At 52.5% G+C, this 12,121-nt stretch overlaps 1 protein-coding gene across 7 annotated transcripts in view; it reads left to right on the top strand.

Annotated features, from left to right (window-relative positions):
• Positions 1-12,121, top strand: part of ZFAT (zinc finger and AT-hook domain containing) — a 350,311-nt gene that overhangs the window by 202,726 nt on the left and 135,464 nt on the right. For 6 of the 7 annotated variants that reach the window (XR_015246882.1, XM_086695747.1, XM_086695746.1 and 3 more), the window contains one exon: positions 11,283-11,371. Coding sequence is in view for 6 of the 7 variants with exons in the window: in XM_086695747.1 (XP_086551873.1) it covers positions 11,283-11,371 (89 nt within the window). In the remaining variant the exon portion in view is untranslated. Of the gene's footprint in view, positions 1-11,282; positions 11,372-11,926; positions 12,114-12,121 lie in introns of those variants that run through there. The other variant, XM_086695749.1, reaches the window with a different exon arrangement.

The following is a 12,121-nucleotide window of genomic DNA, read 5'->3' on the forward strand; positions in this document are numbered from 1 at the left end:
GTTAATGCAAAAATCATGCCGTAGCATATTTCCTCCCTTTTGACTTTGAAGGCGGCCTACACATGTGCGGTCTAGAGGCTCTTACAGGATTCCGCCTCCCCTAGCAGATGGGGAAGGTAAAATGGGGCAGCGCCTTACTGTTAGGTAATCAAACAGGAGTCCTCTAATCATGAAATAAAAAGCTCTTTGAAGCTCCGTGCTAATTCCTTCGGGTACCCCCCCTTCCCCCGCCCCATCTGACCTGCCCTCATGCACTTGAGTTTAGAAGTTTTCTGGCAAAACTTACAAAGAGGAATTATCCGAGCTTCAAGCACTCTTGTATGTGTCATAATTAGACAAGTGGAGAGTCGAGTGTGGAACTTAGGTCTGAGTGGAGGACGTAGCATTTTTCCCCTCGCTCCTTCAGCTGATAATAAGGGATGCCATGGCTACACGTGGAGATATTCTGGGAGATGTAAGTGTGGACTTGCTTTTTCTCGTCTTTCCTCTAAAGGCGGAATCATCGTAGGATAAAGTAGCCCCGCTTATCCGGGGTCTCTTTACTTCTAAAAACATACACTCTGGAACCAGGAAGGTAACCAATGGAAAGTGGTGCCTGAGCAACGGGCTGGTTGATCCCTCCAAGTTCATGTCCTAGGCTCCAGTGCGACTGGTCCCTGCATAGCATCCTCGTTGCTCTTACCTTTTGCCAGGTCACCCTGGAGTTAAAGGTTAAGGGCCAGGGGTGGGCATGGGCTCGGTGGGTTTCTGTGGCCTTTACCGGCCTGTGTCTGAGTGACGGGCCGCAGAGGGAGGACCGACTGCAGTGCCTTTTTATATGTGCGCCCTGGCTGGGTGCACCCGAAACACTTTCTCTCAGCTTTTTATAAACCATAGGAGTTACAGCCCATAGTATAAAATGCACCAGACAGCTCACTGAATAGTTAGCTTAGACTAATACACAGATTTAACTGTTGAATAAGGCTTGGTTACCTAAAACCTCGCCAGGGTACAGGGTTCTCAAGCCACAAATTGCAAATCCCTGGCAACGTTATCTGGAACTTCAACCCAGTTGTGGCGCCCTGCCCGTTCCTGCTCTTTTCTCTGGCTCTGTGCCGCCCTCCGTTTCTTTCCATGTCTAACGCTGGTCCATCCCTCCTTGTATCAGAACTGATGTGCTAATTACAGAGAGCCATCCGTCTCTTCAGTCTGCAGTTGCCTGAAGTTCAGTCTTAAAAGTACAGAGACTTCTTTAAACTGTATTCTTGTCGCGGTAGCTGTTTCTGTTCTGAGTTGCCACTGCCTAGATTACTGCCGATGCTGGGACTGTGGGGACAGTGCTCTGCGAAATACCTGCTGCAGAGTGTGCTGTGCTGCCTTTTAAAATTTTTTTTCTTTTTTCTTTTAGAGAGAGAGTGTGTGTGCACACACGGGGGGAAGGGGCAGAAGGTGGCGGGGCGGGGTGGGGGGAGAGGGAGGGAGGGAGAGAATCCTAAGCAGGTTCCATACTCAGCATAGAGCCCAGCGCAGGGCTTAATCCCATGACCCTGGGACCATTACCTGAGCCGAAAACAAGAGTCAGATGCTCAACCGACTGAGCCACCCAGGCGCTCCAGGGAGCTTTTCTTGTATTAGGCAGCACACCCCCATGGGCCAGGCCGTGTGGAGAGGCAGTAGGCAGAGTGGGTGCAATGGTGGGTTCCGGGAGGGCAGACCCAGGTTGGAACGACTTCCCGCCTGTGTGACCGTGAACCGGTCTTCACAGCCCTGTTAGTTTCCTGTGGCCACAGTGACAAACAAGCACAAATTTAGTGGCTTAAATCAACACAGATTTATTACATGACAGTTGTGGGGCTCAGAAATCTAAAATCAAGTTGTCAGCAAGTAGGGGCTACATTCTTTCTGGAGGCTGGAGGGGAGAATCTGTTTCTTTAGACTTTGCAGCTTCTAGAGTCTGTCGGTATCCTTTGGCTCATGAGCCCCTGCCTTCATGTTCAAGGGCAGCAGCAGAGCCCTGCCAATCTGTCTGTCCCTCTGCTTCCACAGTCATAGCTCCTCTGTGACCCTGACCCTCCTGCCTGTCTGCCATAGGGACCCTTGCGATTTCACTGAGCCCACCTGAATGGTACAGGATAATTGATCTCAAGATCCTTAACTGGGTCACAACTGCAAAATCCCTTCTGCCATGGAAGGTAATAGGCTCTGGGGATCGGGACCCGGATATGTTTGGGGGAGGGCATTACCTCCCACTGTGGGCTACGGGAAGATTACTTGGGTTCCTATTAAGTGTGTCAGTTCATTCTAAATGTTGGGTAGATATACCTGTTCCCCTGGCGGTCAGTGTCCTCATATTCTCAGTAACTCTGGACACAGTATAGGGACGGCTGTTTGTAATGCTTAATCTGCACCATCTCTGTCATTTAGGAAAGATCACATTTCTCTTCTCTCAGATATTTTCTCATTAGGATGGCACGGTGCAATAGTTAATATTTAAAGAGTATCAGTGTTGAAAAAGGTAAAGTCAGTGTTCTGATAAATTTACTTATGCAAAATATCACCTTTCGCAGTAAGACTGGATAAACAGTCATAATCAGGTGTTTTCACCTTCATGCCTCTAGATATTATTACTACTAATAGTCTGATTTGTGCATATGTAAGTATTTTAGTGCCTCTTCAAGTTTGAGGGGCCCACATAAAATTTGATTAGGCAGCAGTGACTTAACAGGTATTTCAAGCAAAGTGCCTTAAATCGGAAGGAATTTTCCATCGCTTGTCTCCTTTGTGTGCCGATGGACTCCAAATGCCAGGAGACAGAGGGCATGGTCTTATAGTCACCCGATGGTTTAGATTTTTCTACCACTCCACCTCTCCCTGGTTTTCTATAGAGCTCTATTTAAAGTGACTAAGCAGCTGGAGCCATCCTCAGGGAAGCGCGTCAAACAGACGAGGGTGGAGTAAGAGACAAAGGAAGCTGACAGGTGCTGTGCCTGTATTCTTTTCCTTTTTTTTTTTTTTTTAAGCGTATTTTTCCAGTCTTACTGAGACGTAACTGACATGTAACACTGTATCGGTTTAAGGCGTACAACACGGATTTGGCCTGTTGTGTATATTGTGAAACGATTACCTCAGTAGTTCAGTTAATGTCGATCACATCACGTAGTTTTTTTGTTAGGATTCTTATTTTATTGGATGTATTTAACACACAGCCTTGTGTAAAATTAAGGTGTTCAGAGAGTTTGCTACATGGCTGTGATGTGTTGCCATTGTCGCAGTGTTTATCACATTGCATCGTTAAGTACAGTATTGTTTCTGTATCCATCCTCTTGTGCATTAGCTCGCTGTGGCTTATTTAATCCTCACTGCAGGTTTGAACCCTTCAGCAACATCAGTCTCTATCCCCCTCTTCCCCTGCTAACCACCATTTTACTCTGTTTTTTTTTTTTCTTTCAAGTTTGACAGCTTTAGATTCCTCATAGAAGTGCAGACGGTGCTTGCCTTTGTCCGTCTGACTTAGCTCACTTAGCATAATGCCCTCAGGGTCCGTCCATGTTGAAAGTGGCAAGATATTCTCCTTTCTTGCGGCTGAATACTATCCTGTTGTTTGTGTGTACCCCATCTTTATTATCCACTCACCCATTGATCGCATTTGGCCTGTCTGTGCCTTGACTGCTGTGAATAATGCTCTGATGACCCAGATAGCTCTTGGAAATCCTGCTCATTCTTCCGGGTGTGTACGTTGGCTGCTAGATTGTAGATGGTTTAATAGAGCCATCTTTAATTTCTTGAGGAGCCTCCATGTTGTTTTCCATAGTGGTTGAACCAATTTATATTCCCACCAACAGGACACCAGCGTGCCCTTTCCCCCATATCCTCACCAGTGTGTTTTCTTTTTTTTAACGTTTATTTATTTTTGAGACAGAGAGAGACAGAGCATGAACGGGGGAGGGGCAGAGAGAGAGGGAGACACAGAATCGGAAGCAGGCTCCAGGCTCTGAGCCGTCAGCCCAGAGCCCGACGCGGGGCTCGAACTCACGGACCGCGAGATCGTGACCTGAGCTGAAGTCGGACGTTTCACCGACTGAGCCACCCAGGCGCCCCCTCACCAGTGTGTTTTCTAGGTGCTGGTCACCTGGCGGGGGCAACATCCATCCTGGAGTGAGCCCCCCGCCCCAGCTGCCAGCAAGTGCGGGGTAACTGCTGCTCCCCTCTACTTGGGAGAGCCTCCTACCTGAGCACGGGGTGCACAGCCAGGCAGCCGTTCTACCGGCTGTCCTGTCCTCTGTCTTGCACGTTCATCTTTCCCCCACAGCAGAAAGGGCTTCGGCCGGAGGGCACTCCCGGATCCCTTGGGGCGGGGGGATCTCGCTTTGTCTAACGCAAGGCGAGAAAGGATTTCTGTTCCTTCCTTCCCCCTCCCTACCGCTAAATCCTGTCCCCTCTGTCCTGACATGACACGCTGAGTAAAGCCTGAGTAAAGGGCAGCTCCCGGGATCGCCGGACACCGGACCCTGTGCTTTCCTTTACCGTCCGGTGGCGCTCGACTTCTGTCCACGTCCTGTCACCAGGCCCAGCCAGCGCCCCCCAGGTCGGTGGTCAGCTTTTGTTCCGTCAGCCGGTCGGCCGTGGATTGCCGGCTGAGGAGCTCGTGTTAGGAGACTCCTCCTGACGGAAGCCCAGAGGGCTGAACAGAAGCAGTGCAGGCGACGTTTGTACCCCGACGCTCCCGCCTCTGAAGGGGAGCGGCACCAGATCGCAGCTTCCGAGGGAGATGGGAGCCGGTGGTAAAACGCCGCGCTTCCGGAGCGAGCTGCGGGGTCTGCAGAGGAAACCTCCCGCCAGCCCGGCGCTCACAAAGATGCCGGACCGAAGGTCGCAGGGGTGAGTCGTGCTGACGGTGTCCTTCTTCTTACCCCCTGCAGCGGCCGCCAGCCTCATCCACAGACGGTCCTGCTGCCCTCAGACTTCATCTTTGAGCCGCCCGACACATCTTTTGTCTCTTTCTTGAACTCATCTGGTGCCCGTTCCCAAGTCCCTCCTGGGGGAAGCACCCTATCTTGTTCTTGCCGTGGTGCTTCTTTCTCCCCCCTTAACTTTTTAAGACTAAGGTACGATACCCGTGCACAAAAGCGCGTGCTTTGTAAGGGTACGGCGCACTGGGCTATCGTAGGCGGCTCGGCCAAGTGACCACATCCCAGGATAAGACCCAGGACGTCGCCAGTCCCTCAGAAGGCCTCTGCCCTCCCCCGCGGCCATCCCCTGCTGCCTCCTCAAGTAGCAACCGGCCGCACTTGTAACTCTGTGCTGGATCCGGCCGGTCCTTGAACTTTGTGTGAACTAGTTCGTTTAATACGTGCGCTTTCGCGTCTGGCTTCTTCCCTCCAACATTATTTGTGAGGTTCATCTGGGTTGTTGGGATTTCGACCTTTAACATCTGGGCCTCTGGGTCAGATAGGAAGGAACTCCTGCGTAGCTGAGATTCTAAATTCCGCAGACTGTAACTTTGCCCCTGCGGTTTCCCCCTTTCCGCTGTGGTATTTGTTCTTGTCAGGAAGCCGGGCAAGCCCTCCTCCCGAGTGTTTTTCCAGAAGGTGGTAGGACTCCGCTTTCTTGTGCCCTCCTCGTTGACAGGACTTGGCTCAGAATGACTTTTGACTGTTTACAGAAGTTAAATGCCGCCTCAGCAGACAAGAAGTGGCCTGAGATTATTCGCCAAATTAGGCCACTGCCTTTTTCAGCCCAGCAGGGCCCGGGTGATGTTTTAAAAGACAGCGAACTCTCTAGAACTTCGGGTTTGGAACCGCCGATGCCGTAAAGGTTCCGCGTCGAAAGGTCTGTCTTCTGAAATCGTGTGTCATAGTTGATGGCCTTTCAGAGATGGCTGCTAATTCATCCGAAATGCTCTTCCGTTGTACAGCAGACATGAAAACAACAGCCCCAAAGATCTAGCCCTTTCCTGCACGTGTGCTCCGAATTCAGTCACCTCATAAATAAATGACTCTTTTAAAAATTCTTTTCTGATCATTTCTCACATTCTTATGGAATGTAGTTGGTACAGTATAAACACCGTGCTTATGGCTTTAAAATTAATAATTGTAATTAGTGTTTGTGGCTGCAGAGTCCACGAATGGCACAGTGAGGGGGTGTGTGATGTCCCAGGAAGGTGGTGGGTGATCCGTGAGCGGCATAACCAGTCCCTTGTTTTTGGACAGGGCAGCATCTTCTGTTTTCTCCCCACTAGAACTTAGGTGGCAAGAAACCCTTTCTTGCACGTGAACTTTTCCTTCTTTTGACCTAATTCCTTAAGACTCATTCCTGGGAACGGGATGGCTGTTGTGTCTCGGGTGTTTTAATGCTGCATCACGCTGCCCACTTAATGCTTTCAAAGCATTGTGCCAGAAATAAGGCAGTGTTCTGGCTCAGCCCTCCCAGGCTAGTTCCCCATGTTGTTGGAAATGGTCCGTTTCTTGGATTAATGTGTGTCAGATCTTACCACGTTACTGTAATTTTCAATTATTTGCTAACCCAGAATTGAACAGGTAAATTGGAGGATTAAATGGACGGAGTCAGTTGATCTGCAGGAAGCGTTTAGAACGTTGGCTGGTTCGTGGTGCTGGATGTAGGTGTTCGATATTAGTGGGCCTTCTTTTGATAAATGAAATGAAGTAATCCTCTCTTGATGAATTGTTTGCTCACGTCCTGTTTTCATCTGTTTGCTTTCTGGAGTCTTGGCGTTTTAGATTCCTGCATTCACTGATTTCATTCGACAGCCGCGTTTGTTGGGACTCTACCGGTTGCACTCGAGGTCGCTGAAGCGGAAAAGGGGCCTTTGTTATAATGGTACCAAGGGATGTTGTAGAGACTGAGGTCTCTGCGTGTTTGGTGACTTCTTCCCAGAACTGACTTCACCTCCTCCTCATGTGGTTTGGTCCACCTCATCTTCCTGGCTTAGCTTGACTGTCACTTCCTCACAGAAGCCTGTTTTCATTCCGTTCCGTTCCATTTCGTGGTGTCTGTTGTGGGGAGAGAGGGAGCATGGCTGAGCTGACACCCTGTTGGGGCTTTGTTGTAACTCGCTGCTGGCCCTACAGCCAGGATGTGCTCACTGCCACACCGTCCCTGTCCTCAAAGTACCCACAACCGGCGAGGGGGTCGGCAGACCAGCCAGACCAGCCAGAGAAGGTTCGATGAGCCACTGGGATGCGGCAGTGGACGATACAAGAACAACGGACAGAAGCTGAAAGGTTCCACTGTCACGAAGCGACGTGAATAAACGAGATAGGGCGTAGCACGATCGAGATGTGAAAATAGCAGCCCAGTGCCTGAGTCCGTCCTCGGAGCGGGCAGGGGTTACCTCCCCATGCTTCTAATGAAGCCACCGAGTGGCAGAGAAGAAAGAGCCCAGGGTCACACAGGGCGAGCTGGGCAGAGCCAGAAAGAATGTTCTTCCCTTCCACTGGCCCTTCTTGGGCACCCCTTTCTAACGGGCCACCATCCTGTGCCATGGCCTTTATGGTGCAGACATGTCCGTTGCTGTTACAAATTCTGTTCCTTTTGGGGAATCTGTGTCCTGCCCGCATTAGCTGAAGGATTGTTATGTGGCTCTAACTGGGGTCCTTGGGATCCAAATCCGGGCTGGGAGATGACTCCTGTCTGCTCCCAGGATGGACTCGGACGCTGCGTGGCAAACGCCTGAAAAGCCGCCCCGACGAGATGAGTCTGAGGGTCCACGCAGAGGGCCGGCAGCAGGCCCTGCCCCACCTCGGCCGCTCGGGACGGCCGTTCCAGAGGGACTCTGGTCCTATCACTTTGGCCTCACCGGCGTTCTCTGGGACAATCTGGGGATAGGTCTGATAACCCGGCAAGTTGCTCAGATTCTCGATCCCAGTTCTTCGTCCCGGAGAGAGGTTAGCACTGCCTGCCTCCCCAGGTTTTGGGGTGCCCGGCTGAGATCACAGACATCAAGTCCCAGCACAGCTGCTGATGGACAGTAGCCCAGTGGGTAGAGCTTGCCAGTACTCGTGGGAAGAATGGATTAACGTCTTACGCAAGCAACCTCTTTCTTTCTGTGTCATCAGTCTTTTCTTTTCCTGGGCTGTGGTGTGAGCCCGATACAGCCATCTCACCGCCGGCCCTTCGAGGTCACTCTAGCCTCGGGTAAATACTACGTTTTCCGGCCAACTCTCCCTGCAGCTCTCAGGAGTATCTTGACCGAAAACAAGATAGTCTCAGAGCATTGCTCTTTTATGATTAGTCATGGATCTACACTGCATTATTTTAATTAGGCAGCAAAAGATTATGTCAAGTGCTCTCCCAGGCCTGTGGATCGGGGTGTGAGGGACTGCTGAAACACTCGTCGTAACTGCTTCCCAGACTCCGAGACTTCTGTAGGGCTGGCTTGAGGAGCCACCTTTTTCCTTGTCTCTCGCAGAGCCCTGGGAGTATATCCATAAAAGGCTGACTCTTGATCCCAAGTGAGGTGATTATTCCATTTATTCATTGCAGAGCATCTTTTTAGCACTTAATCTTTTACTCTTGGAGCCAAGTGTATTGGTAATGAGTGAAAATATTTATCACTTTGGAGAATGGCTGTATCATCTTTCCTCCCGCTTCTGTGGCAGTGGGGAACCCGGCACCATTTTGCTCAGGCTGCCTGAGCACAATAATGATGCATTTATGTGAGTCATGAGTCCGCGTGGAAGGATGTGTGGCTGAGGTTCTATCCAAGGTGTGTAGAAATGGGCGTCTCTGTGTTTGAAAAAAGATGATGCTATATTTAAGAACAAGTAGCCATTGGTCTCTGATTATGACTTGTCTGCCTTTCATGTGGCAAGGTTTTCCCCACACTTAGGACTTGCAACATTAGCGGAATCTAGAATTTGAGGTGCGTTCCCCTGGGATGAGGATGTAATTATATTCACCTGTTTATAGTATTGTTTCCTTTTGCCGTTTCTGCCGTGTTGCTCACGTAAGATACACAAAATTTCCTTTTTGTTCCTTGTCCAGTTCAGTTCAGTAAAATGCACAGAATATGTTTGCTGTGTGCCGTGCACTCAGGCCCTGGGGGTGCCGGGATGGAGAAGACACGGTCCCTGGGGGCAGCCAAGGCAGCCCAGGCTTGTGGCCAGGCAGTGGTGATGCTCAGAGTCGGGCACGGACAGGAGCATGTGGATGTGGAGAGGGTGTATGGGAGAAGGAGGCGGGGAGCTCACTCCTAGCCCCGTTGCCAGAGATGTTGTTCAACTTGAGTTGTGAGTTACAGTGGAGAATGGCCAGATGCCGAGAGGCAGTGCACCCCAGGCACGGAAATCGTTAGCAAAGGCTCGGCAGAACATTGCCAGAACAGAAAGACTTCCTAACATGCAGGGTGGAAGTCAGAGAGAAGGGTCAGGTCCGGGAAGTTAGTTCGGTTCTGTGGGGTCTTCTGGGCCGCGGTCTGAAACTTCAAATTTGTTCTGCCTGTTGGAGTCATTGGTGGGTATGCAGGAGGAAGGGCTGTGGGAGAGCTTATGTGCGAGATCATCTGGATGGAGGACGGGCATCCGTGTGGATGGATGGATGACGGACGGAGGGAGGAGGAGGGTAGGTGGGGGGACGAGCGGTTAATTGATGGATAGATGGATGGGTGGATGACAGATGGATGGGAGAGTTGCCTGAAGGCAAGGACACCGGGTTAGAGGCTTTTCCCTTGTTCAGGGAAGAAATGAGGAGAGCCTCCACCAGTGTGGAGGTATCACAACAGAGAAATAGGAATATTTAGGAGGGTGAGATTAGGGCTGAAAAACTGAGGTGAGCGCAGCTGGGGTCACGGAGATGTTGCGGAAGGCTACCAGGTCTCTGACTTAGTGATCGGTGTGGGGGGTGGGGTGACGGCGAGGAACTACGGGGGCTGGAGATAGGACCCAGTTGATGGGGAAGAGAATATGTCCAATTTAGCACCTTTGGGTCAGCTAAGCAGTAGTCCGGCAGACAGTTGGATACTCAGGTCTCAAGATCGGGGAAGGGTCGAAGACGCAGAAGAATGAAGAAGAGTCAGAGTGGAAGGTACAGATTTTGGCATTAAAGGTTTGCAGAAGTCCACAGGGGAAGGTTATACGCAGGGAAGCTTGTAGCAGGAGAGTGGAGTGTGGGCCAGAGCGTTGTTGTGGAATGCAGGTGTGTAAAAGGCATGGTTGGGAGAGAATGCCTCGCCGACACCGAGGATGCTGGCCTGTTAGCAGAGTCCAGTCCGATGGACTGAGACCCGCCACTGGCTGGGCATCACGGGTTTTCCTTGGTGAGAACGGCTTTCCTATGACTGGTGTCGTGAGGCATTTTCACTTGGTTTGAGAGAGCATCGGACGGGAGGCTGCAGGCTGCAGGGGGAGGGAACCCTCACCCGGCTCGTCTGAGAAGGAGAGAAGCGCCGGGCCTCTGGGAGGGGCCGGTGGCTCTGTGCTACCACGTGGCGTGGCTGTGCTCCTGGCTCCCCGATGGGCTCGTGCCCTTAGAAACCGCTGGGTGAGCAACTGACCGCTACCAGAAGTAGGTCAGGTTTATATTGGGTCGTGCGTCTGTGCCACTGTTTTTACTTCTGCTAACCAGGGGTAAAAAAAGGTAGTGTGCCCGTATATCCATTCATTTGTCTTCACAAATAAATTGTGCGCTGGTTCATCCCAGTAACGAATGCCTGCATAGCGCCCAAAGAGCAGTGTTTTCTGCTTCTGTGCAGTTTCTTTCTAGCATCCCCCCAGACCTGCCTTTCATGTCCCCACCAAGGTAGGGGTTCCAGACACACGTCTTGCTACCTTGCTCGGGGGCTCTGCATTCTCCTGGCTCTTGGGGACGGTGCGACGCTCTCGGTCACGTGCCACAGGCCCTCGGTGCTCCGGCCCCACAGCGTCTCCGGGGCCAGTGCTTGCCCCACCGTAGACCTTGTGCTTTAGGTCCTGGAAGGAAGACCCAGCTATTCCGGTGTCCTGGGCACCCAGGGTCCCCACCTCTGTGCTCGCCGTGTGCACCTCTTTTCTCTAGTCAGCCGGACACACCTTAGACACCTTACCCTCCCTTCAGGAGCCTGCTCAGATGTCGTTGCTCGTGGGGTTCCCCACCCCAGGCACGGCCGGCTGTTTTTCTCCCTCCACGGCCAGCCCCTTTGTGTTGCCGCTTGCGTGGACAGAGTGTGCTGTGCTGCCTCGTGTCTGTGCTCGTGCAGGCTGTCCCCCCGGAGGTTCTGGACTACCCCCACGGCAAGGGGCATCCTCGCGCACCTGGTTCCGTGCCTGGCCCTTGACGCACTCGTTCACCTTGTCCTCCCTTGTTTCCAGGGAAGCAGTTCAAGTGCACGGTGTGTGACTACACGGCAGCCCAGAAGCCCCAGCTGCTGCGGCACATGGAACAGCACGCCTCCTTCAAGGTGAGAGGACTCGGCACGTGGGGCCCGTGCTCACGCTGCGAGTACGTCGCGTGGCAGACTGGAGAAGTCACTCTTTGGGGGTTCCCCTGGCTCCCGGGCCCCCGTAGCTCGTACACGTGGAGCCTGGGGCAGAACTCGTGTCGTGGTGTGCCCCCCCCTTCCAGAAGTGTGGCATTTCTGTGCCCCTTGGAGACCAGGTCCGGGGAGGGACCGCGTGTGACGCTGCAAAGGCCGGGGAAGAGGCCTGCTCTCACGGTGGGGACCCAAAGCGCTTTAGAGGAGAGGATGTGAGCTGTAAGGAGGGCTGCTTCAGGTCCTGGCTGGCCTCCGGTGTGTCCCCGGCACAGCAGGTGTGGCGATGCCCCCCCCGGAGAGCTAGACTTGGTGTCCGTGTGGTGCCCGGCGGGTCGCCGCGGCTCCGGAGCTCGTGGCGCTCGAGCTCGTTTCATAGCTGTAGCTGATCTCTCTTTAACGTACCCGCTGATTTCCACCTGGCCGCTGCTCGTGCCGCAGTTACGGCCGCAAGAACCGCGGTCCGGTGAACTTGGCCCATAGAGACTTCTGCTCAGCACTGGCAACTCAACCTGAAAACCGCTGCGGCTCCCGCATGTACGCATGGTGATGGAAAACAGGGCGCCCTGAAATGTTTGTGGAGACCGTGCACCCCGAAACCCGGAGAACGTAGCACGTGGGAGGGGCTGTGGGCCGCCACACCAGCAGGCTGCGTTTACTGAGCCTCTACTGTATGCC

The sequence above is a fragment of the Puma concolor genome, chromosome F2 (assembly GCF_028749965.1).
Source record: "Puma concolor isolate L17-30 chromosome F2, mPumCon1.1.hap2, whole genome shotgun sequence".
NCBI classification, from domain to species: Eukaryota; Metazoa; Chordata; class Mammalia; order Carnivora; family Felidae; genus Puma; species Puma concolor.